The sequence below is a fragment of the Pararge aegeria genome, chromosome Z (assembly GCF_905163445.1).
Source record: "Pararge aegeria chromosome Z, ilParAegt1.1, whole genome shotgun sequence".
Classification (NCBI taxonomy): Eukaryota; Metazoa; Arthropoda; class Insecta; order Lepidoptera; family Nymphalidae; genus Pararge; species Pararge aegeria.
In genome coordinates, this window is record NC_053208.1 from 9193286 (window position 1) to 9216396 (window position 23111).

The window sequence follows — 23111 nt, forward strand, 5'->3', positions numbered from 1 at the left end:
TTGGGTACCTCACGAGCTAACTGAAAGAAACCTAATGAACCATGTCCTCATTTGTTATTCTTTATTACGACGTAATGAAAACCGAACCATTTTTGAAGAAGCTGATAACTGGTGATGAGATTTTGTGGATCATGTACGACAAGAACGTGCGAAAAAAGTCGTGGTCAAAGGCCGGTCAGATTAAAGCAAGAAGTTGAGAGAAAGCGGCCGGAATTAATCAACAGAAGGGGTGTGGTTTTTCATTATGTAACGCTAGACCTCACACATCTTTAGCCACTCAGCAAAAATTAAGAGAGTTTGGCTGGGAGGTTTTAATGCATAGTCCTGACCTTCAGATTCCCACCTGTTTCGGTCTCTGTAGGATTATTTAAGCAGTGTCAGGTTAACATCACCAAAACTACTTGTCGCGGTTTTTTGATCAGAAGCCCCAAAATTTCTATAGCAATGGGAGTATGTCCCTACCTACAAGATGGCAAAAATTTATCGAACAAAATGGTACCTACATACTCTAGTTTAATGTAAATGAACTATATTAAAAAATGTTTTGAATTTTCTTAAAAAATGCGAGGAAACGGAAATTGCACTACAATTTTTTTTTCTAAAATTAATATTTTTTTTAAGGAATTACACTCGTTTTGTAGTATTTTATGTAAAATGTTTGGCTTGTCCGCTGAATAAATCTTACAGAACTTCGCATCAACTCGGTTGTATATAAATCTCTTAACTAAATTGACAGGTCTTGACGTAGGATAAGCGGTGATAGCATGGTGGTTAGGGCTTCAGCCTCCCTTTTGTGGGGAGATCCCCGGAACGCGCCTCAAACTTTTCAGAGTTGAGTTTATAATTTATTTAAATAAATATCACTTGCTTTAACGGTGAAGGATAACGTTTAGAGACTTCGGTGCAACGAATTTATTTTTTATTTTGCTGTTAAATTGAAATTGAAAAGATTGTTCAACTATTTTGTTTATTTATCGGCAAAACATTCAACAAGACTTAATTAAAAACGTAGATTCTTTTTTTTTGTTGGTTCGGCTGCGTTGAGGCATATGTGAGGGATTTTCTGCTGTCCGCCGCGGAGTTCTGTAATTCTGTCCTTTTTCTCGTATAGTATTCATGTCGTTAGTATTCTAAACATTAGTGGGCGTAGATTTGACGAGTTTGATCTCTTTGATATTATATCCGAAAGCGTTCGCCCTATATTAAGCGTCTGTTAGATATACTATGGTTGATGGTATGAATAGAAATAAATCAATATTTGTAATGATAAAGTTGCTGGCAGACGCACCGCGCCGCACAGGAGTTGCAATTTTCGTCCGCTTAGTGTTCCGCGTTGAATCGTCAATCCTGTGGTTGTTTAGTAGACGGTCACAATAGATGTTTAAACAGTATATATTATTGTAGTCTTTGGGTTAAACTATGTTCTACGGCTTGAATCGATTCTGAGAATCGAGCAATAAGTACCTATATAAAGTAAGTATACATAGTATCTAAAATTAAATGGAGGATGGGAACGCGAAGGCAGCTAGACTAGAAAAAGACAAAAAGATCAACTAGAGCTGGCAACTTCCGCCGAAAAAGCAAACGTTAAAGAACTTTTATTTTTAATATTGCTTAAAATAACCAGTAATATCTTAAACTTTACTTCAATAATTAGGTATTTTTTTAAATTGTGTTTAAATATCGAACTACATGTAAACTAAACACCATATTTTAATAATTTACCTAAAAAAAAGTTCTTAGCTTGTACAAATCGTAAACTGTTATGGCGTTTGTGTCTGATACACAACGCATATAGTGTCTCTTCTTTCTAAATTTATTGAAATATCACTGAATTCAATTGATTAATTATTTTGGAAAGCTCTGCTATGGGTTTAGAGATTTTATTACGCTAAATAAACGTCTGTGGAAGTGAAAACAATTAAGGTTATCTCTCCGTCTTATATAGCTATTTTAGGTGTGTTTCAGTAAATCGGAAGATCTAGAAACTAGGCGTTTTTCTCGAAAACGGTATCCCTAGAAGTGATGTCTGAATGAATTTCTCAAGGTTTCTAGACATTCAGTCATGGTGGGAAGTGCCCAGCATTGCATACTTTTGTTCCTTGTTCAGGACTGCCTTCAATCTTCTGGATTTTGACATCGAAGTGAGTAGTAGTGTTTTTGTGTTTTGAAACAATATGTTTAGGGTAGTGATTTTTTATGCTTAATGTTATTAAAATTGTAGGAATTGGAAGAGGCTCTTCTTACAGATGGCACCGAGGAGTCAGCCAGCTCGCTCTTGACAGAACTTATAGTGCGACTGTTGAACGGTTGCTTAGGCAACAATGATATCTCGGCTTTTAATTATCAGGTAATTTATATTACTTATGGCACAATCTATGTTGGCCGGACTGTGTTCAGTCATAAGTGGAGGGAAAAAAAAATTATGAATGAAATGGGAGAAAAGTTCATACCGGCCAAGTAAGATTAGGCTATCTGTTCCAATAAGATACTGTTTATTTTGCTATATTATGTCTTTGGATTTAGTTGTGCTTAAATGAAATTGTACTTGCAGATGTATTTGAGGCGTTTGTTCAGGCAAAAATGTCAAGACACCGGAAGATTCAACCCCTTCAATACTGACATTGACTTTCAGTTCCTTCCTCTCCGCACCAAAGTGGAGATATTGTACGCATTATGTGACTTTCGCCTAGACGCTGAAGATGTATTTGATTTATTTAAGAACCTTGAAGCTGAGAGTTTACGAGTTGAGCCTCTAGGGTAAGTGCACAGTGCAGTCATTTTACTACATGAAGAACATTTCAGTAAATGCTGGATTTTACAATAATTGCTCTGAATAAGTTTAATAAAGAGTTGTCATCAATAACAAATATTTAATTTATTTATCATATACTTATATTTAATTTATTTTGAAACAATTTTGCCAGGCAAAGCCTACTATAACTTGAAATTTTTAAGTTATCAAAATTTTTCATTTCATTCATCCTTGATGTTACATTCAGTAAAGGAGCAATAGGATATGAATACTAGCCTGAAATCGCTCCCAATTTTGCACAATAACATAAGATATTCTCTTAACACTTCTTTATATGGTGAAACTCTTTACTCATTATTCTGTATGAAATTCTTTTTGATTATATCTGACCAAAAACAATAAATTTACTGTTCAAAATTAGAAGTTACCAAATATTTAAATCCATTGTATCCATTGTATTTTTTTTATTCTTCTAAAATAATAAAACAGAAGAATATGATCGTTTTGTAAATCTTTACTAAAAATGTAAATGTGAATGTGTGTCTATTTGTTTGTTTGTTACCTAAATTCTGTTCTACCAATATTTTTTTAATTCAACCAATTTTTATAAAATTTAGTGTACATGAAGCTTGCGTCCTGGAGATGGACATAGGTTTTATCCTATGAAAATAAAGTATTCCTGTAGGACTTTTAAAATTTAAAGCCTTTAAGTAAAAACTTTATCTTAAAATGATTCGATTTTGATTATAGAATATAATTCAATTGAAAAATTACATAAAAATTGGCATAGAACTCCAATGAATAAATAATAATCACAATGCATCCATTTTTGATAATGATAAAATACGCCAATTTTATGCTAATAGAGAAATCCTTATAACCTATAAAACTAAGAAAAGTATATATTTTATTTTACAAACAATATGTAAATTTACAAAATTTATCAAGGAAGGATACAAATAATAATGTCCTTAAGCCAGTTTGAATAGAATAAAAAAAAATTAGGAAAACGGTTGACCTAAGGGCCATCCCTGTAACTTCCCGCTAATTCCATACTTCTTTGAGCTCAAAAGTCTGATAGAAGTTTCATTAAGCAATATTTTTCGGATTTTTAAACTTAAATTTAGAAATTTAGATTCTTAGCGGGAAGTTAAAAAATAAAATAACATTATTCAATTATAAAATTATGTAGTTATTAAATTATTAGTAGGGTGGTTCACTCTTCAGGTCCTTTCTTTATTTTTCCGTTTATTTCATACCGAAGTGCTCAAAACTGAATTTATTACATCGTTTTTGACCTTTTCGACCTCAAAAGTCTTATCGAAGTTTCATAAAACACTATTTTTTATTTCTCTAATTGCTATAACTTTTGAACGAATCATCTGATTTTTGGTTGGCGGCATTCGACGCAGCTTATTGATTCCTATGAAGAATTCTAGATCAAAAATCATTCAGACGAAAATTTACAAAATTATTCTAAAAACACTGTTTTCGTAATTTTTAGTTTTCCATATCTCTCGACCGGATATTTTGACCGGACCGGCGGTAATCGATGGGGTTTATCAAGTTTAAGAGCTGATTAGTTTTTGGGATCGATCGGTAGAGCCGTTTAAAAGTTATTTTAAAAAACAGTTTTTGAGATTTCTCGGAATCTATCGGTCCGAATCGAACTCTAAATTGTAGAAATGCCGCCAATCGCGATCCAATCGATCAAAGCTATGAGTGGTTTCCATACATACACACACACACACACACACACATACACACACACACACACACACACACACACACACACACAGAAATGATGACACCATAGCGGGTAGTCAGGATAGAATAGACCTCAAAATGATGAAACATCTGATGAAAACTTGATTTTCGAAAAACGGGGTGGAACCAATAATTTCTCAACTTTTGAAAATTTTTAATTTTCTAAACGGGAAGTTAAAAATTAGGATTGATTTTAAAACATAGCAGTGTTACAAATTTTGTAACAGACGCTAGCTATTCAATCAACAAATTTGACAACCACTTAATGCTATTTTGGGCCAAAGTATTAAATTAAATTTATTTAACTACAACAAATGGGAAATCATATTATATATTTTAAAATCATGTTATGTACAAACGGTAATCTTTAACCATTTTCTTTCTTAGCATTTTTTATTTTCAATGAGTATTTGAAACTACAAAAGCTGTTAAGTTTGTTTTGAGCTTTCCTATCAATCCTAAGGGCCTACTTTAATAAAGATATTTTTTGACTTGAATCCAGTGTGTTTTGCGACCCGTCCAAGCTTTTATGTGTATGATTAAATTATTATCACCATCAAAACAATAAATGTTATGGCAATTAGGTATTGAAGTTATATATCTGAGTGTGCTGCAACATATTTATAATTTTTATGCTATAAGAGTACTAAAATAAATTAAAAATCAATAATTATAACAAATTCAACTCTCACAGTTGTTTAAATTAATTTTGTCACAAGAAGCAATACTTAGAAGTAAAATGTTAGGTTTCCAATAAACTTTGCCATTCTATTGTATGTATAATGACATAAAAGGCAGGCTTTAAATAATACTCAACACAGCATAAAAAATATCTTGCCATTTTGCTATGAAGAGGACATAAATGTCTTGATATTGGAATCAGATGCTGGAGTTTTCAGTGTAATTGTTCCAAAGCTGCAACCATGCATAATAGACTTTTTTATTTTATTAAAATTAAAGAAGGTGTATCATTTTTATATTTAAATAATAAACAAGTATACTACACAGCCCCAAATTAAGCGTAGCTTATGTTATGGGTACTAAGATGACTAATGAATCTTTTTATTTATAATTTACATAATATACAGATAAACACCTAGACACTGAAATACATTCATAAATCAGGTCACTGCCCACTGCTCTATATGTTAGCAATTAAGAAATTATCAAATTATACACTAATTTGATAATTTGAGTAATAATATACAAAGGAGATTTACTTTGAAAATTAACAATCATGATGAATGATTTTAGAGGTAAAATGTGTCAGGTCTATCACTACCAGCCTTAATTCAAAAACTGTAACATATGAATATGTTCAATCATGTTACATACTCAAAAAACCAAAAACTGTTATCATAATTTAGGAGTTTTCACAGCTAAATAAGAGTAATGAGGATTCAGGTACTTTGGTAGTAGACCTTTTGTAATGCAATTTCTCAATAAACTGTCACTTAAATGATCAATAAGACTTCTTTCGAAGATGATTTAAGTAGGGTTTATATTTGTAATTGTATGTACCTTATAAAATACACATACTTTGTGCTTAACTGTTTTAATTTGGGCTTTTGCTTTCCTCCTGTCCTGTTCCTACTGTCCAAAAGTATAGCAAGATAAAATGTACAGTTAATAAATAAATTTAACTAAACAAAACTCAGGCAATGGTTCTGTCACAGGTATTTAACTTACAAGATCAATGTTTTGTATTACTTTTAATGATTTTTTTTTCATTATTGGTGAACTTTACGTTTTAACTTAACATTTTAGATGGGATGACAGGCAATCAGCTTATTGGTACTTCTATGGGACAAGATTGTATCGGGAAGATACAATAAGGAGGAGAAGCCGAAAGAGAAGGCGAGACAGTAGAAAACGCGGGTGGTTTTACGGCGATGATTGGCTTGATGACGAAGAACCAGAGAGAGTGTGGCAGGTTGTGTGCTTTACTGAGGATGATTGGAACCACCTGACAGAGAAATTCAGCAGGGCCACTAGTAAAGTTGAAAAGGAATTGCACCGCTCGCTGTCACAAAACTTTCTACCAGAAATACCCAGACTGTTTCAGGAGAAGGAGCGCTTACAAAGGAAAAGGTTAATTTATTTTCTGATTCTCACTATTTTAATTTTACGTATATATTTGTACATTATTTTTTTGTAGAATTAATTCTTCTTTTAGTGGTTTTTTTTCGAAAACTGTCATGCTGGGCGTTATATATTAAAATGTTTTCTATTTTGTTAATAAAAAAATGTTTAGCACATTCTTAGTGTCATCCGTAAAACCAAAATCACAAAAGGAGGTGGTCAATTCACATTGTAAATAGGTTTGTTTTGACAACACATGCATATCTGTATATATATAGGCTACTTATTTTAACAATTATTTTATTATTAATCTAGCTATCATTCATAGTGTTCCCATATAAATCCTTTTAATGATGATCTGTGGTGACTGAGGACATAACTCCTCCTAAACACAGTAGTAAATCACTCACAATCAGCAATCAGTGTCCAACTTTCAACCATTAGTTGTACAATTACAGTAATTACAGGAAATTACAGTAGGCATTGTAATTTGATCATGATCCGTAGTGAAACATTTAGTCTTCAACCAGCCGGTGCCCATTATCAATTGGGTAAATGAATATAGTAATCAAACAAATATTACTAAAGTTCTGAGAGCATTTAAAACATTTTGCTGCTGTGCGTCAGCTCTGTGAAAGTAACATAGGCGATGCGAAATGTTGGAATGTTTAATTTGATGATAAAATTTTAAGAAATTACGTGAAATCCTTTTCATATTATTTGCTTAAGAATTTTGTACAGTGTAATGTTACAATTATTTCAGACATTGGAATTAATGATCATAATTGCACTTTATCTAAAACTCTAGAGCCTATTTCTATCATAGGAAATCAGTTAGCTAATGCTAGCTTCACTGTTTTTTGTGTATGTATGAATTTAAAACATTCGCGAATTTTTACAAGGTACCTTCTTTCTATTAAACATTAATGTAAAATGAATTTTCTTTGTTCCAACTGCATATTGTCCCATCTCTTTGAACCCTATAACTACTGCAAGACAAACAACCAACGCAACATAACCGCAATACTAAACTTATAACTAATTATTAATTCAGCTTCATATTTCATTTTTTAACTTTTGCAAAATCTACATGCTGTATCCCAGGGTTCTTTCTATATATAGTCAGTGGGAATTTGAAAAGTTTAGCTATGCGATGCATGGAACGGAACTCTGTAATTAGGCGATGCAGTTGTGCACTTGTATGCCAAATAATAACCATTTTAATATTTAATTTGACACTGCGAGGTATTGTCCAGTTTTGTATTAAAGCAGTGCGACAAATAATGCACATATATTTAACTAAATAAAATTTAGTTTCCTTACAATTACATAGATGAAAAAATGGTCCATAACTTTTTTGAATTTGGTTCAAACTTTGCTTGAATATTGATAACGAGTTGTTTGGAAACCAATAATACCTTAATTTAAATCCAGAGATGAAAGCCACCTTTACAATTACGCGTCTTCATTGAGTATGAGCTCTGAATGGAGCAAAATAATGCCAGCTGACCGTTATTTCTGAATTTTTTTTATACTTTGCATAAGTTATTATAATATATATTTTATACTTTGTATAAGTTATAATATAATAAGTTTGTTTTTACTATTAAGGCTATTAGAGTTAGCGCCGCGCCGTACTTCAAGCCGCGTGCTGCAGAAGATCAAGCAGAAAGAGGAGGAGTCCAAACACAGCTCGTATGACTCCAAGGACGAAGACAGTAAGGAGAGCCCATCTGTGGCCCGAGAGAACCGAGCTAGGCGACGGAATCAACTGAGGTATCTAGTGTTATATATACCTTTTATCAAACAAGACAAATAGTAAAAGCCTGTTATTGATCAATCCCATCTTTTACTGACCCACTGCTGAGAATAGACGCGGTGAAGGCTGTGTGGTTACGAAAGCCTCCTTCCTATAATACAGGTTCAATCCAAGTTTAGGGGGGCAGAAGTTTTTCACCAACATAATAATATATCGATAGAATTGTATCTAACTATAGCTTGTTGTAACAATTGCTTAGACTGATAACTAATGTGACACTTTTGATATGATCTCAGCAATCTCGGGTAAATTTCTGCTAACATCCCTCTTTATTAAAATACTTTTTATTGTAATGAGAATAATTTAAATTTGTATGAAGTATCAATCCCCGATATTATAGCTTTATTAAATACGATATATAATAAGGGTGCTCAATTTGGAACCATAAATTCATATCGGTCAGCATTAGCGTTGATTAGTAGTAAATAAAATTCTGATAGCGAAGATGTTAAAAGATTTTTTAAAGAAGTCTTTCGTTCTAGACCGCCAAATCCAAAGTATGACGAGAATTGGGATACTTCGTTGGTATTAAATTACCTAAGAAACCATGTCCTAATGAAATACAAAATCTCGAAAATATTTCTAAAAAATTAGTTACGCTTTTAGCACTCATTACTGCACAAAGAGTGAAAAAATTATCAAAAATAAAAGTTTGTAAAATCAGTATATCTTCATCAGATACAAACATACATCTAGATTTTTAACAAGCCAACCCTTGTTAGTCATTCCATTTATTAAAGGAAAACCTCAGATTTGTCCTGGTCTATGATTGCAGACCTTGAAATCACTAAGTCGCTTCAGGAACATGCAGACCCCTTATTATTTATTAGTTTCAAAAAGCCTCATGAATCGGTTGGTTCACAAACTTTATCACGTTGGATAAAGAGTACATTGAGCCAAAGCGGAGTTAACACTTCCACGTTTACTACTCATAGCACCCATGCTGCCACATCGGCTGCGCAGAGGTTAGCTGCAGGCTGGATCTCAAGTTTTCATACTTTTGCAAAATTTTATAGTCGGCCTATTAGTGCCCAAGACGATTGTTTTAGCCGGGCCCTTATGAATCATTCAATAGGAACATAAATTGTTATTTGATTCATATAACTCAAAACTCATTGTTTATAATTAGACGAATATTTATGGTTTTTTGTATTAATTAATATAAATAATTAATAAGTTTAATCAAACACTTTCTTTAACCGTATCTACCTAAGCTTTCTAATATTTTACGAATTTTATCTCTAAAAGTCTAAATAATCTCGAGTACGAAGCCATGAAGTATAATTAATGATTAAACGAACTTACCCGTTAGTGGAGTTCTATCATAATTATACGAAGGCTTCGTACGAAGAGATTATAACCGTCCCACCCTCACGCTACGCGTTTACCCTTCATCGTTAAATATGTGGGAAATTAATAGCTAAACTCTAAACTAAATGAGTCAGGTTGACGGGCGTTATGTCGACCTACCCTGTTTAAAAAAAAAAAAAAAAAGAAATATATTTTTTATAAATCTCAATAAAGTGAACGGTATCCACTATGTATGCGTATACTATGACAAAATAGTAATGATTATTTTTACATCATTAATACGTGTGAAGCAAAGTGGAACATCCGTATACATCAGCCTTCCCTTGCTTCACCGTAGTTCCTACATCTATTGATTGCAGGATGTACCATGAAAATGGGTACAGTTGTGGTAAGTCAGGCATACATGGGGCGAGGCGTCATGCGCTGATTCTTTGTACGCCTTAGTGCGTCGTAATTTCGAAAGCGAAGGTACATCACACTAATGGCCACTTATATGAGAACCACACTTGTTTTCACGTGACTCATTTTAAGGAATTACCCTCTGCCTCGGGAGCACATAATTCATATTAAAAATTTATTTCTTTATCATCCTAGCACAATCCACCCTAGCACTTATGAAACGTTCATACCTATATTTTTTAACTATTATAACGTGATGGTGATAACTAAATTCGTTATCCTAAACCCAAAGCTAAGAGGATAGGAGGATAAAGCTGTTGAACTCTATAATCATTAAAATAATATTATGTAAATAATCGTCGCAGCAGTATTTATTAGCTCCATTAACGAAGATGGCCTTTTTATATAACTAGCGATCCGTGTGCATACAAAAAATACAAACTTTCACTATATGACCCACCGCGTCCATCGCCCGCTCCATTCCTGAGTCCTAAGGGTCATAGCGGCTTTATTGATATAAAGCCGCTATGACCCTTAGGACTTACTAGCGATTCCCCGCGCCGTTGAAATAATGCATAGCAGAAAACTATGAGACGTCTAAGAAAACAATTGAAGTCTTGAGTTTAGGTCAGTTGTGTATTAACGGCGGATCAGAATACAGTTGTTACCACCCCTGCTTTTCCAACCTAACCCGTTCGCACCGCCTGCTGGTTTGGAGAAGCTTTTAGTCCTGTTAAACAACGGCCAATAACAGACTACCAGCTTAAACCTGATAAGTTGATATACTGAAATACCGAAATATTCAAGCTATCACTAACACTATCACAATATCAACTTTGTATTCTATTTCAGATCAAAATCGGCGTCACCCGTTACTTCGGTAAGTTCCGGTAGCAGACAAGAAATGCCACAGAAAGTAACGAAGCGGTCTAAAGCGAAGGCCAGGAGGTTAAGGAACTCCTCGTCTACTCAAAAAGGCGAACCTCCACCAGAACCTGTAGTGAAGACCGGCAGGAAGACTAATAACTCCCTGTCAGCTGCCACAGGGCAAATAGTGATACCGGACAACGATGAACCGGTTAACAGCACGCGGAAAAAACTTAAAACATCACAAATGTAAGTTTAATGTTTGAAATATTTTATTGTCTCTCCACCGCCCACACGCAGCTGGTTATTGTTTTCGTATTTTCATTTATTTATACAATGACCTATACTCGAGCCAAGATACGAAAAGAATAAATGTAAACATGCCAATTGTGTTCCAGAATGTTGATGACCCCTATCATCAACATTCTGGAACACAACTGGAACAAACAAACAGCCGTTTTTTTTTGTCAACTCTACCGACTGTGATCTGCATTAAGATTTATATAGCAGTATTTTTATTTCAGATTCAGTCAAACTGAAGAAGATGTACAAACAGATATGTACAAAGTTCTGGAACAGCTTACAGCTCACGAAGACGCCTGGCCGTTTGTTGACCCTGTAGAAGAGGAATATGCGCCAAATTACTATGCTGTTATTCGGCGGCCTATGGACCTTACTAAAATGGAACGACGCCTCGACAGTAGATTCTATACCGACTTCTCCATGTTTAAGGCTGATTTCAAACTGATTGTAAACAATTGCCGACTTTACAACGGCCAAGATAACGGTAATACGATAAGCATAGATTAATAGAGAATACCTTCTCTTTTTCAATGATGTCTATTAATGTTAACGAAGCTAAACTTGTATCATTACGCATAATGCATTATTTTCAGAGTACACTACGATGGTTGATAACCTACAAGCCGCTTTTGATCGTCTTACGGAGAAATATATTCATCGTCTTTCCTCATCGGATGAAGAAATTGCTGTGGAATACCAACTACCTACACCATCCAGAAAACATAAGTTGAAAAGCAGCGAGTCTCCTTCACGGCACAAGCGAAAGAAAAGGAGATCTAATTCGGATACAGGTAATAATCAATAATATACTTTTGTCCTTTTATTCATCATCATCCAAGAGAAGTTTTCCAATTTCTACATATCGATAATTTTTTATCTAACCACAGATTGCTGTAACAATTGCTTGGATCATTTAATGTGTCTTTTTGTATACCATTATAATTGTACTTGTTTCTTTGTGCCCAATAAAGTATTCTATTCTATTCTATTCTATCATCATATCAGCCCATTATGGGGTTCGATGCTTCGGTCGTGTATACATTTTTGTATTGAAATGCCGTAATAACCCTATGCCTGTGTGCAGGATGCTGTATCCTGTTCCCAGTTTTGTTGGAATTGGTTTTGATTGGTTAAGCCAACAAACAAAAACAGACACTTTGCTTTTATAATTTTAGAATAGTTACTAAAGTGCTTTTGTTGGTGAAGTTATTAATGTGACACTCATACTTCGTAGTGTAGCATTTATAATTGCATGAAGTATGTGAAACAAGCTCGTTTCCTATGTAGCGACAAGACAAAACAAGACATTTTAATAAAAAATTGCATGTGAACACACTTTTGCATTTATAATATTAGTAGTTACATTTACTTAATTGACTCATTTGAGATATTTTTACAGGAGAAACAAAATCTAGTTCATCGGAAAAGAAAGAAAAAGCAGAAGAAGAACGGAAAGATGATCATGTTGAGGATGAGATTAATGAAATCGACGTCAAGAAAAGTAAGGAATCTCATAAAAGTAGACATGGAAAAGAAGGCAGGAAAAAACGAAAGGGGCACAAACGTGGCAAACATTCCAAAAATCACAGGAAGAAATCTAATCACGAATCAAAGAGACGTAGCAAAAAACATGGGAAGAATAAAGATAAGGAAGGCAAGAAATCAAAACAGAAGAAGAAGAAAAGCAAGCATCATGATGTAGAGCCAGTTGAGGTGTTACAGAGGAGTGCATCGCAAGAGTCGTTAGAAAGCTCTAACAGAAGTAGAAGTGCCAGCCCCTTGCCCTCCATACACACCCTCTCACCAACTCCCTCGCCCACGGAACTTGATAAACCTAAGGAAGGAAAACCTCGTGCCAAGATACATTTTCTTAGGGATAAATTTGATAAAATTAAAGAAAGAAGACGACACGCAGCAAGAACAGCTTGGGAGTCTTTATTCGTTTTTAAAGATTTGGACGATGACGAAGACGAGGACGAAGACGACGACGAGGAGGAGGAGGAGGAGGATGAGGAAGAAACTGAAGAAACACGTGGAAAAGAGAAAAAGGAGAAAAACCAAAAGCTACGAGAAACAATTGAAAAGCTGAAGGCTAAAAATGAAAAATATAAAGGCACTTCACTTTTCAACACCCTGTTTACACCAGTAGGATCTGAAAATGGATCCCATTCTAGAGACTACAAAGGTTCCAGTAAAGACGAAGAAACCACAGAGTTCTCTGAAGAAGAAACTATCGAAAATGTAAAAGAAAAACCTGTTGTTAAGAAAGGTAAAAAGAGTTCAGCTAAAAATGCATCTGCCTCTGAGGCATTAGAACAAGCTGTTAAAGATATAAGCAAATGGCTGGACGATGCTCCTAAACATACTGTAGTCAGTACTCCTGGCGTCAGTCCTGCTCAAACAATCTCAACCGAAGAACATGACAACAGTCGCTTAGATGATGAAGCGTCACTAGGAGAGAAACCAACAGTTTCTCGAAAAGAATTATGTCGAAAACGGACTTCTTCACGAGAACCTAAATTGGTAAAAAGAAGAGAAATTCAACGGACCATTGAGAGACTACAGCCTGGAAAAAGTAAAGGTAATTTATTGACGAATATAAGTAATAAGAATACAGAAAAAGCGGAAGAGGTTTCGTGTCTAGGAACTAATGTTCGCGATTCGAAAAAAGAAGAAAGTAGCCCAAAACTGAGTCTGGGTTCCGTATTAGCTACTGTAGAATTTACACTGGGTGTTGATCATAGTTTTAATGATGAGACAACTAAGAGGGAGCTTCGAAAAGAAACCATAAAAAGTATTGTACCTAAAGAAGTGAAATCTGCCGAGACACAGGTTGAAAGTAAACCTGAAGAAAAAGTTGTCCCAACTAAAAAAGATGCTGAAGTGGAAACCGATCCACCTATGGTAATGGTGCCAAGCCAAGAAAAAGCAACTCCGAACTTGAGCGCATGGTTTAAAGCCTTTGGTGCACCGAAAACTTCAAATACTGCAACTACTAAGAAAAAAGCCGGAGAAATTGAATCTGAAGATAAAGCAACAGACAAAGACAAGCCAGACAGCAACACAAAAACAAAAAGTCCAAAGAGTACCGCAGTTAAATATGACTCTCCTAATGATCTGAACTCACCAATTCCAGATGGTGGTGACAGTCCTATTCCAAGTGTTACGGCAACTCCACGCCAACGCAGAACTAGTACTGGAAGTTCTGTTTCAGAAAGATCTTCATTTAGCCAAGATTTGGATTCTCCAAGACATCAAATGTCTCACACTTCACCTCTAATACAGTCGCCTGCATCGCCGAGAACAGATGACTTTCAGAAAATAACATATCCCATTATCAATGGCACGGTTCGTGCTGGCTTCTATCATGATACTACTTCTGTTAGAAGTAGTCCTGAGAAAAGTTGTAGCCCGAGAGATGCACCACAATCTCCATACTCTCCTTATTCTCCCCACGTCTACGCTTCTAACAGCAATGCAGGAGCAGCTACTCCAAACTACTTTGTTGATCACAACAAAAGCCCGTTGCCAACATATGGTCAAAATGCTCCACCGTATTATGATACCTCTAAAGCTCCTTTAGTTAGCAAGCCTCCAAAAGTTCACGAAGATTATACATCTCTTAGTCCCGACTCGTTTCAGCAAAATCACTTTAACGGTCCATTCTCTCCTTCACCGGCGCCATATCCACCTGCACAGACTAATTATTCTCAGCCACAAATATCCCCCCAACCTGGCATGTCAACCTCACAGCCTGTGAGTTCTGTCCAAATTGTAACAGATCCAAAAACATCAGTGTTTCCAGTCAAGAAAAGAACATACAATGAACCCGAAATTCCAATAGCTCCTAAGATCATACCTGATAAGGAGACTATTCTAACTTCACCGAATAAAAATGATTACACCAAAAACACTTCTTCACATTCTGGCCAAAGTACGCCGGCAACCTCAGTGGATAATATCGCCCTGGCCCTAAGTGAGAAATCAGAAACTTTGAAATTAAATTCATTACGCGAAAAAACCATTACTCTTGATTACACAGAGCGGCATACCTCTGAAAACAGAGATAATAATTCATTTGACAACAATGGCATAACGCGCAGTGACAAGAACGAAATTACCCATATTGATCTGACCAAACCTACCACTGGCACAAATCAAGATAATATAGATATGGTAAACATGGGCTACATGAATCTGGAAGATAGGAGAAATAATGTTGAGTCCCATGATGTGGAATTTGTGAGCAAGGAACTCAAACCAAATATGGCTCCACAGCATAAAGGTTATGAAATAGAAGCGATCGCAATAAATCTTGGAATAAACAGCCAACAGTTACCAAAACTGTTAAGTAAACCTTTAGCTGGGCCTAACATGACCCCAGCTCATACTCATGAAAGACCACATAATGAGATAACAGCAAATCAAGTTATACCACATGCACATCACAATCAATATGATTCAATGCCGCCAACTGGCCAGCCCATAAACTCATTTTCGTTAAATGATATTGAAATGGCGAACAAAAAACTATATGCCAGTAACAACGATACTTCATCAACCGCCCTTGATTATGGCAATTGGAAGATAAATCAAATTCGAAAACCTGAAATTTTGCCATCTGACTATTCTGCTAATAGTTACTCTGCTAATAATGAAGACAAATTAAAAACTTCTGATACTTCCATTACGAGTGCTATTAACTACAATAAAAATGTTCAACAATACGCTAATTATAATAATGCACCTAGATCAAGTTCTCAACGAAATCAAGATGTACAACAAAATCTACCAGCTGAACTAAGAATTCCTAACCCTAGAGGGCTTTTAAAGCCTGAAGCGATGAACACAACATCAGTCAATGATTGTGACAGCCACTCAAAGAATATGGATGCTCATGCAAAATTGCAGAAAGCTGAAAAACTTTTGCAAAATCATACCATAGTATCAGCAATACCATACAAAACACCATACAGCAGCCATTCTGCTCTGCCAATAGAAACCTTAAGGAATTTGCCTAACATACCACAGATGTTGGAAAGATACACTGATGATAGATATTTATCGAGTTTCGCAAACAGCTCAACTTCATTGTATCATGACAAAACATTTCAAATGGCACAAATGTTTAATAAAAATATAACTTCCGAAGCTCATCACCCCCCGAGCACATCTGTCAGTATGTTCTCACAACCAAGTATCGGTGCAATGAGTAAAGATAATAATATTTACAAAAGTGGAGTAAGTATTGCTAGTACACAGATGGATATTAAAAAGAACAAGAGAAAGAGGACTTCAGAGTCCAAGCAGTCGACTGGACAAGTCGGACAGACCTATCATACACAAAATTGCAACACTGATGTTCTGGCCTCCGTTAAAACTAGTATGATCCCAACGAGCCCCTTTAACTTTAGTAGTTCCGCAAACATGGCTCTGGGTGGCATGTACGCCGACAACGGTAGTTTTACGATCGAGGACTTCAGAAACAGCACTAATCAACTTATGGCCGCCAACTACATGGCGGCGGCAGTGGCTCACCAGCAAAGAAGTAATGAGGCAGCGGCTGAGAAACTGGCGAAACCAGCGCATCAGAGTTCGAACCACCAGAGCACTAGCTCGTTCCCATTCATTGGCCATTCACAAGTACGAGCCGGTTATCCGTTTGTAGGTGCGGAGCCGTCGTCGCCTTTGTACCAACAGTATTTGCAGCGGTATCAAGAGGAGCTACAGCGGCAGACAGGAGCTCAGATCATGGGGCTGTACCCATCTGCCTACTCGACACCGCTAGGCGTTCGCCAACCTTACGATTCCATTAATCGACCTTCCTGGCTTTAAATGTAATCCCTTACATCCCAATGATGATTATGCACGTAGTAAAATTTTCAATACATTTGCTCGTAAAATGGCTCGAATGTCACACTTGTCACAACTTAAAGTTGACTATGAAGGAAATAATTTTTTAGTTTAATGCGCTATCAGACTTACTAAAGGCTGAAAGGATAAAGGGTAGTTTTGGATGGCTTTTACATACAAATGTATTGAATTCTATGTATAAATAACATGTGTGCATTCCCAGTTTCCCTTTTGAGTAGTAGTATAATAAATATTATTATCGATGTGACAACTCATATAGGAAAAATGTAATTTATGTTGTTTGTAGAACTATTATAATAGCATATTTGTGAAAATAATACTTAATCAAATTTCATTCTATGGAGTAATAACCTATGATTTTATTATGATATAGTGATGACATCGTTATTCGCCTGTGATGACAGAAGCACACTTGTGTTGACTCATTAAAAATTATTAGTTCTAAGAAATAATTTTATTTTCCTGTTTCTTAAGATGTTTGCGATCAAACGGCAACTAAATCTTGTCTTTTGTCTACTTATGCCTACAGTAAGTATTAAAGATATCTTTGATTCTCTGTGTTAATGTTTATATAGCTAAGCTATTTAGAAAATGTCATAATCAATTTGATGTTAAAAAAAAAGTAGTGCAGGTCATGCAATATATATATAAATAATTTATATATATAAACATTTTTTTTATTTGGACAAAAGTTTTTCAGATGATTTCGATTGAAAGTTATTATTTAACGGAAATTATTAATTTAAAGGCCAACATTGCAATCGTATTGTTATTTTATAATTACTTTAAATTTTATGATTATTATTAGATTTTCTTATCTACATTATTTGTTGTGTAAATACTTTGATACTCTGTTTTAAGTTAACATTTTATCATCATAAACTAAGTGCTTAATTAATAAATATTTTTTAGATATGTTTTATGAAATTAGTATTATGAAATTATTATTTATAAGAAATATTGACAACAATCTGCATGTGTAAAAATGGAAATAAAGATTTTCGAAATATCTATTTTTAGTGTCCTACCAACATTCAATTATAAGATAAAACCGTATTCGTGACCGATATTCTTGTCTTCAGCGAACTTAGAAGCATAATTACTCCTCAAAAATTGCTCAACAAAAACAAAGCCTCGGTGGGAGTAAAATTTGCCCCGCATCTGATGTTTGGTTCGCCGCTACCTATATACTACCGGCCAAACACGCCTGTGGTCCCGTGCTGCATGAGTTATAATAGAAGCAATGCTGTATCTTTCGGTTCAATTCATTATGCGTGCGAGCATTTATACTTATTCGTACCCATTTCAAATGTCAATTTGTTAGAAAGGGCGACTTCTGTTTTTTTCTTTAGCCGCTTGACCCACTTTTGACCTAAAATTAGCAAGTTCAGTTGCGGTCGGAACCAGGGAAAGAGCTTTAATATAGAGTTGCATTAATAGTCTTTGTAACAGATCATTTAAAGAGGGAATTAATTTATTATTTCATTTCATAGTGACTCCAAAATTAATAAATCATACTTACATGTATGAATTATATATACGTCGTGTAAGCAAGTGGATTCATACTTGAACTTATTTGGCTTAGTATCTAAACGTTTCAATTCTAGGATATCAATAAAAGCAAAACTTCCCTACCTGATTTTTATTATAATCTGACCACAATCTGCAGGTGTATGATTGATTACTTATTATCATCACACTTGCTCTTAACGTGGACTTAATTACATCGGTATATGGCTCATAACCTAAGATATTATTTACCGCGGGAACTCTTATTTCCCGGTATAAAAGCTAGCCAGGGTAGTTTAAATGCTATGTTGTTTGGTTTAATCTATATACATAAAAGTGTCTTTTGTGATGTCAAAATAATAGGTTTTCACTATATTATGAGAGATATAATAAACAGCAATTGTATAAAAGAAGGGCATTTTTTTTAATTTTTACGTCAAGCAAACATCTACTTGTTCCGGCTAATCTCGAAACAGCAAGACTGATATTGGCAGGACTTTTATTAAAAAAAAGCTTTTGTCATAATACATGCTCTATGCATTTAGATTTTTTCTGACCCAATGCAAAAGACGGACGAAGATACCTGTATTCTTAAGAGGTCTTAGAGCTGAAGTGGCGCAAGAAATTTCAAAGCATCACATTTTTTTTAAATATTATTTTATGTTCTAATGACACATATCTTATACCATTGATCAATTTACTACCGAAATATACACACATACTTAAACAGTATTTAGCAAATACGGTGGCATTCTTTCGGATCAAAATATTCTTGTCGCGATCGAGTTACGATGTTTTTCCATAGCAAGCGACGACGTATGGATTTCAAGGAAAACTGAAAAAAATTAAATAGACCGTGCCATACACAAAAACATACAGTGTGTCTCTTTGTCTTTGCAACGCAACGCGTACGAAATTTTTTGTTTATTTTGTGATCAGTTTGAAAATGTATATGTAAATGGAAATAAAATACTCTTTTAAGCAGAAGAATAGTTTAAAAAGATAAAGCAATCGTGGATTCCTAGAAAAAATGTGTCATCATCTTTTCATACTAAACTTGAGTAATTTTTACGTTTTTACCACGCGTTATGCCATTTTGTACGTGTACCTACAAATGAGATGACATTTTTGCGTTTCAAATTTCCATACCATATATGGAGGGTAGAGGAGGATCATCTGTGTATATGAAAAAGTGTCGTCAAAATGTATTAAATTAGGATTGCGCCACATTTGGATCAAGGTAACTCTTAAAAGAAGCGCCAAACCAAATATTGTTAGAGTAGGCTTGAAAAATAAACAAGGAAGTAAGGTTATATTTACCACAATATTTTGTACAACGTAAGTTGTTGAAATTCTCAATAATTAACTACTTTAGTCGATAATGACATTAAATTTTTTAACTCGGCATACTTCAATTCATCTACGATTGCTACATTCATACCATACCCTGCGCATCCACCACCGCCATTGTGGAGGATTTTTGAACTGTTATTTAGCGCATACAACTAGACACTTTTTCAACTTTTCTCCCATATAAGATGACTCTCCTTACCTCTACCCTCCATAATACCATAGTTCGCACGTTTTTGAGCGCTGAACCGCAGTCTATTTCATATAACATCAGTGGCATTCAGTGCCCATAATAAACCAAATATTATGTAACCTAGTTATGTAATTTACGAAATTAAGAAGAAAACATATCAACTGTATTCAAGACAAGTAGAGTTGAAATTGCTTATATTTGGGTTCCTGCACATAATATATAAGATAGAATATAAAATAGAATTTTAAACTCTCATTACTAGCCACTCTCGTAACTAGATTACAATGACCTCTACGATACTAGTATAATAGACGTCAGTGGGTGGCGTTGAAATTACAATTGGGGAAAAATTCAATCTAATTATCACCTGTCTCCACAGGTTGAAAAAAAAATGCTTAGAAATAAAGGCAAAGTCAAATATTTCTTCATTCAAATAGGCACATAGTTTTTAAACTCTTCCTGGACAGGCTTGAGTTTGTTTGTGAAGTTATTGTCGATTTTAGAAAAACTTGCTACTTAGAGGTATCATAATTCATATCACAGAAGAACGTTACAAACCTACATTCCAATTAAAAGTTCCCATGCCTTTGGTGTTTCTTTATTTTGTAACTATTTTGTAAACTATCATGTAAAATAATAATGATGATCTTTCATCATTTCAACCAATTGACGTCCACTGCTGCAAATAGGTCTTTGAAAGGGAGTTCTACAATCCACGGTCCTGGGCCGTTTGTCTCCAGCGGGTCCCAGCGACTCGCCTGATGTCATCTGTCCACCTCGTTGGGGGCCGACCTATGCTGCGTTTACCGGTGCGGGGTCGCCATTTCAGCACCTTAAGACCCCAACGTCCATTGGTTCTTAGAGCTGTGCCCTGCCCATTGCCACTGCAGCTTCGCGACTAGCTGAGCTATGTCGGTAACTTTAGTTCTTCTACGGATCTCCTCATTTCTGATTTCGGTCTCATAGAGATACTCCTAGCATAGCTCTCTTCATCGCCCGCTGAGTGCCTCTGAGCCTTCTTATGAGGTCCATAGTTAGTGACCACGTCTCAGATCCGATCTGTTTTATATATATTATATTGTTTGGAGGTAAATTATATTCAATCTAATGATTAATTATATATACACCTTGAACTTCAAAAATTGCACCTGCAGATATATAGTATGCTACTAAGAACCTAATATAATGGGTTCAACAAAGAATTATGATTACATCAAAACGCTATTATATTTTTTAAGCAGTTTTGTTAGAAATATTGGGTCATGGCTCACATAAATAAAATACAGTGCACATATTTAGAAGTTATTTATTTACTTTGTACCTCGAGATTTATTTTAGTTACCTAATAGGTAAACATTTTTCATACTAATACTTTACTTTCGATTTATTTAAAGCAGGTACTTATAATGTATCATAGTACCTGCAGACTTAATACGTTTGAACAGGTTTATAAAGTTTAATTATCATGCCTAAACTAACAGCTTCTAGCAACTAGGTTTTATGTAAATGTGTTAATACTCATCTCCGATCTCGATTGCAACTTGTGGTTTGTAAGAAAGTACGTTTCAAAGATTCCCGTCAATAAAATTGGTTGTTCGTTTCCTCGTTTTTCCGACCATCACCGGTTAATTCCCTTTTTTTCCACTTTCTTCCCCCTCAGTCTCATCAACTGGACTCTCAACAATCGGGAATACTCAACAACTGGTGTCGTATCGATATCATTTCCTTGGTGTATTTCCCCTTAACTGATTATTAGTTCTGTTTATTACAATTTGTTTGTTTGGAGACTTTTTTATTTTTTTTATTCCAAATTTTAGACCATATGTACATTATTATTTAAATATTTCTCTTACTTACAAAATAATATAACATGCTAGTAGTTAGCGGCCCTACTACCATCGCTTTAAGGCGTATGACTTTAATATGACAGTTTCTAACAGAATTATACTTCTATTTATTCGTAATTTGACTTATTCTAGATTCGTCAGATTCGCTATGCGGCAGAAATTTTACTGTAGTATATATTTTAAAATATTCTACTTCTATCCACCACAATACGGAGAGCACAAAAAGCTGCAACAGCAAATGCTCTTTCGGCGGGTTGTCAGTCGCGGGGCGCAAACGTTCGAGTGAGCGTCGTTTCTCGGATGATTGTAGATATACATTCCGTAGTGTTCCGTGATGACAATTCACTTTGCAAGATTTGCATTGCACCTACCCAGCCCTGCCCTGAGAAGGTGGAGCGATTTCCGAATAGGCCAGCTGATTTCCAAATAGCAGTATCCTTCGGTTGGTCAACCCTTGACGCCGAGTGGGTTTGAGGTGTTTAGCCGCGGCTTCCATAGGATAAGACGCATACCTTAGCAGAAGTCTGAGTGAGACATTGTACTGAGTACGAGGAAGCTTCTTCTTAAGGGCAACCCAGATTGAGCCGGTTCGTGGTTAAACAGTGGACAACGGCTACACTGTATTTATTATTTTCGTATTAACAATGAATAATAGGAAAAAAAAAAATCGCCGATACATGACGCCTGCAAGAGTTTGGTTATAAAATCTATATTTTTTTTCTTATTTTAATTTTAATATTTATAATTAGAAAAAGTAATTCTATTACAATTCTGTGGAATGACGGCATAAGAGAGCGTCATCTTTTCCATGTATCTAATGTTTACCATTAAAAATAATTTGTTTGTGATTGTGCTTATGGCTTGCAGTCTAATTACGTTATCGGACGAACCCAGAATGTAGTCCAATACCAAATACAGCTTCAAGCCATCTCTCTGTCCTTTAAGGTAACTGACAACAAGAGCAATCGAGCCCTACAAGACAGTTTTTGATAAGATGACAGGTAACAAACGATTTAAAATATAAATACTTATACA

At 35.0% G+C, this 23111-nt stretch overlaps 1 protein-coding gene across 1 annotated transcript; it reads left to right on the forward strand.

Annotated features, from left to right (window-relative positions):
* Nucleotides 1-1773: 1773 nt before the first annotated feature.
* Nucleotides 1774-17915, forward strand: LOC120636018. The gene is made up of 9 exons (XM_039907245.1): nt 1774-2144; nt 2225-2350; nt 2555-2760; nt 6290-6613; nt 8216-8380; nt 10986-11249; nt 11525-11787; nt 11897-12094; nt 12703-17915. Exons 1-9 carry the CDS (start codon nt 2034-2036, stop codon nt 17136-17138), a joined length of 6093 nt encoding a protein of 2030 aa, XP_039763179.1. The 5' UTR covers nt 1774-2033; the 3' UTR covers nt 17139-17915.
* The last annotated feature ends 5196 nt before the right edge of the window (nt 17916-23111 follow it).

Coding starts and splice junctions, on each gene's coding strand:
- LOC120636018 (XM_039907245.1), top strand. CDS start 2,034: ATGAATTTCTCAAGGTTTCTAGACATTCAGTCATGGTGGGAAGTGCCC. Junction 2,351..2,554: donor TCTCGGCTTTTAATTATCAG/GTAATTTATATT, acceptor TTGTACTTGCAG/ATGTATTTGAGGCGTTTGTT. Junction 12,095..12,702: donor GAGATCTAATTCGGATACAG/GTAATAATCAAT, acceptor ATATTTTTACAG/GAGAAACAAAATCTAGTTCA.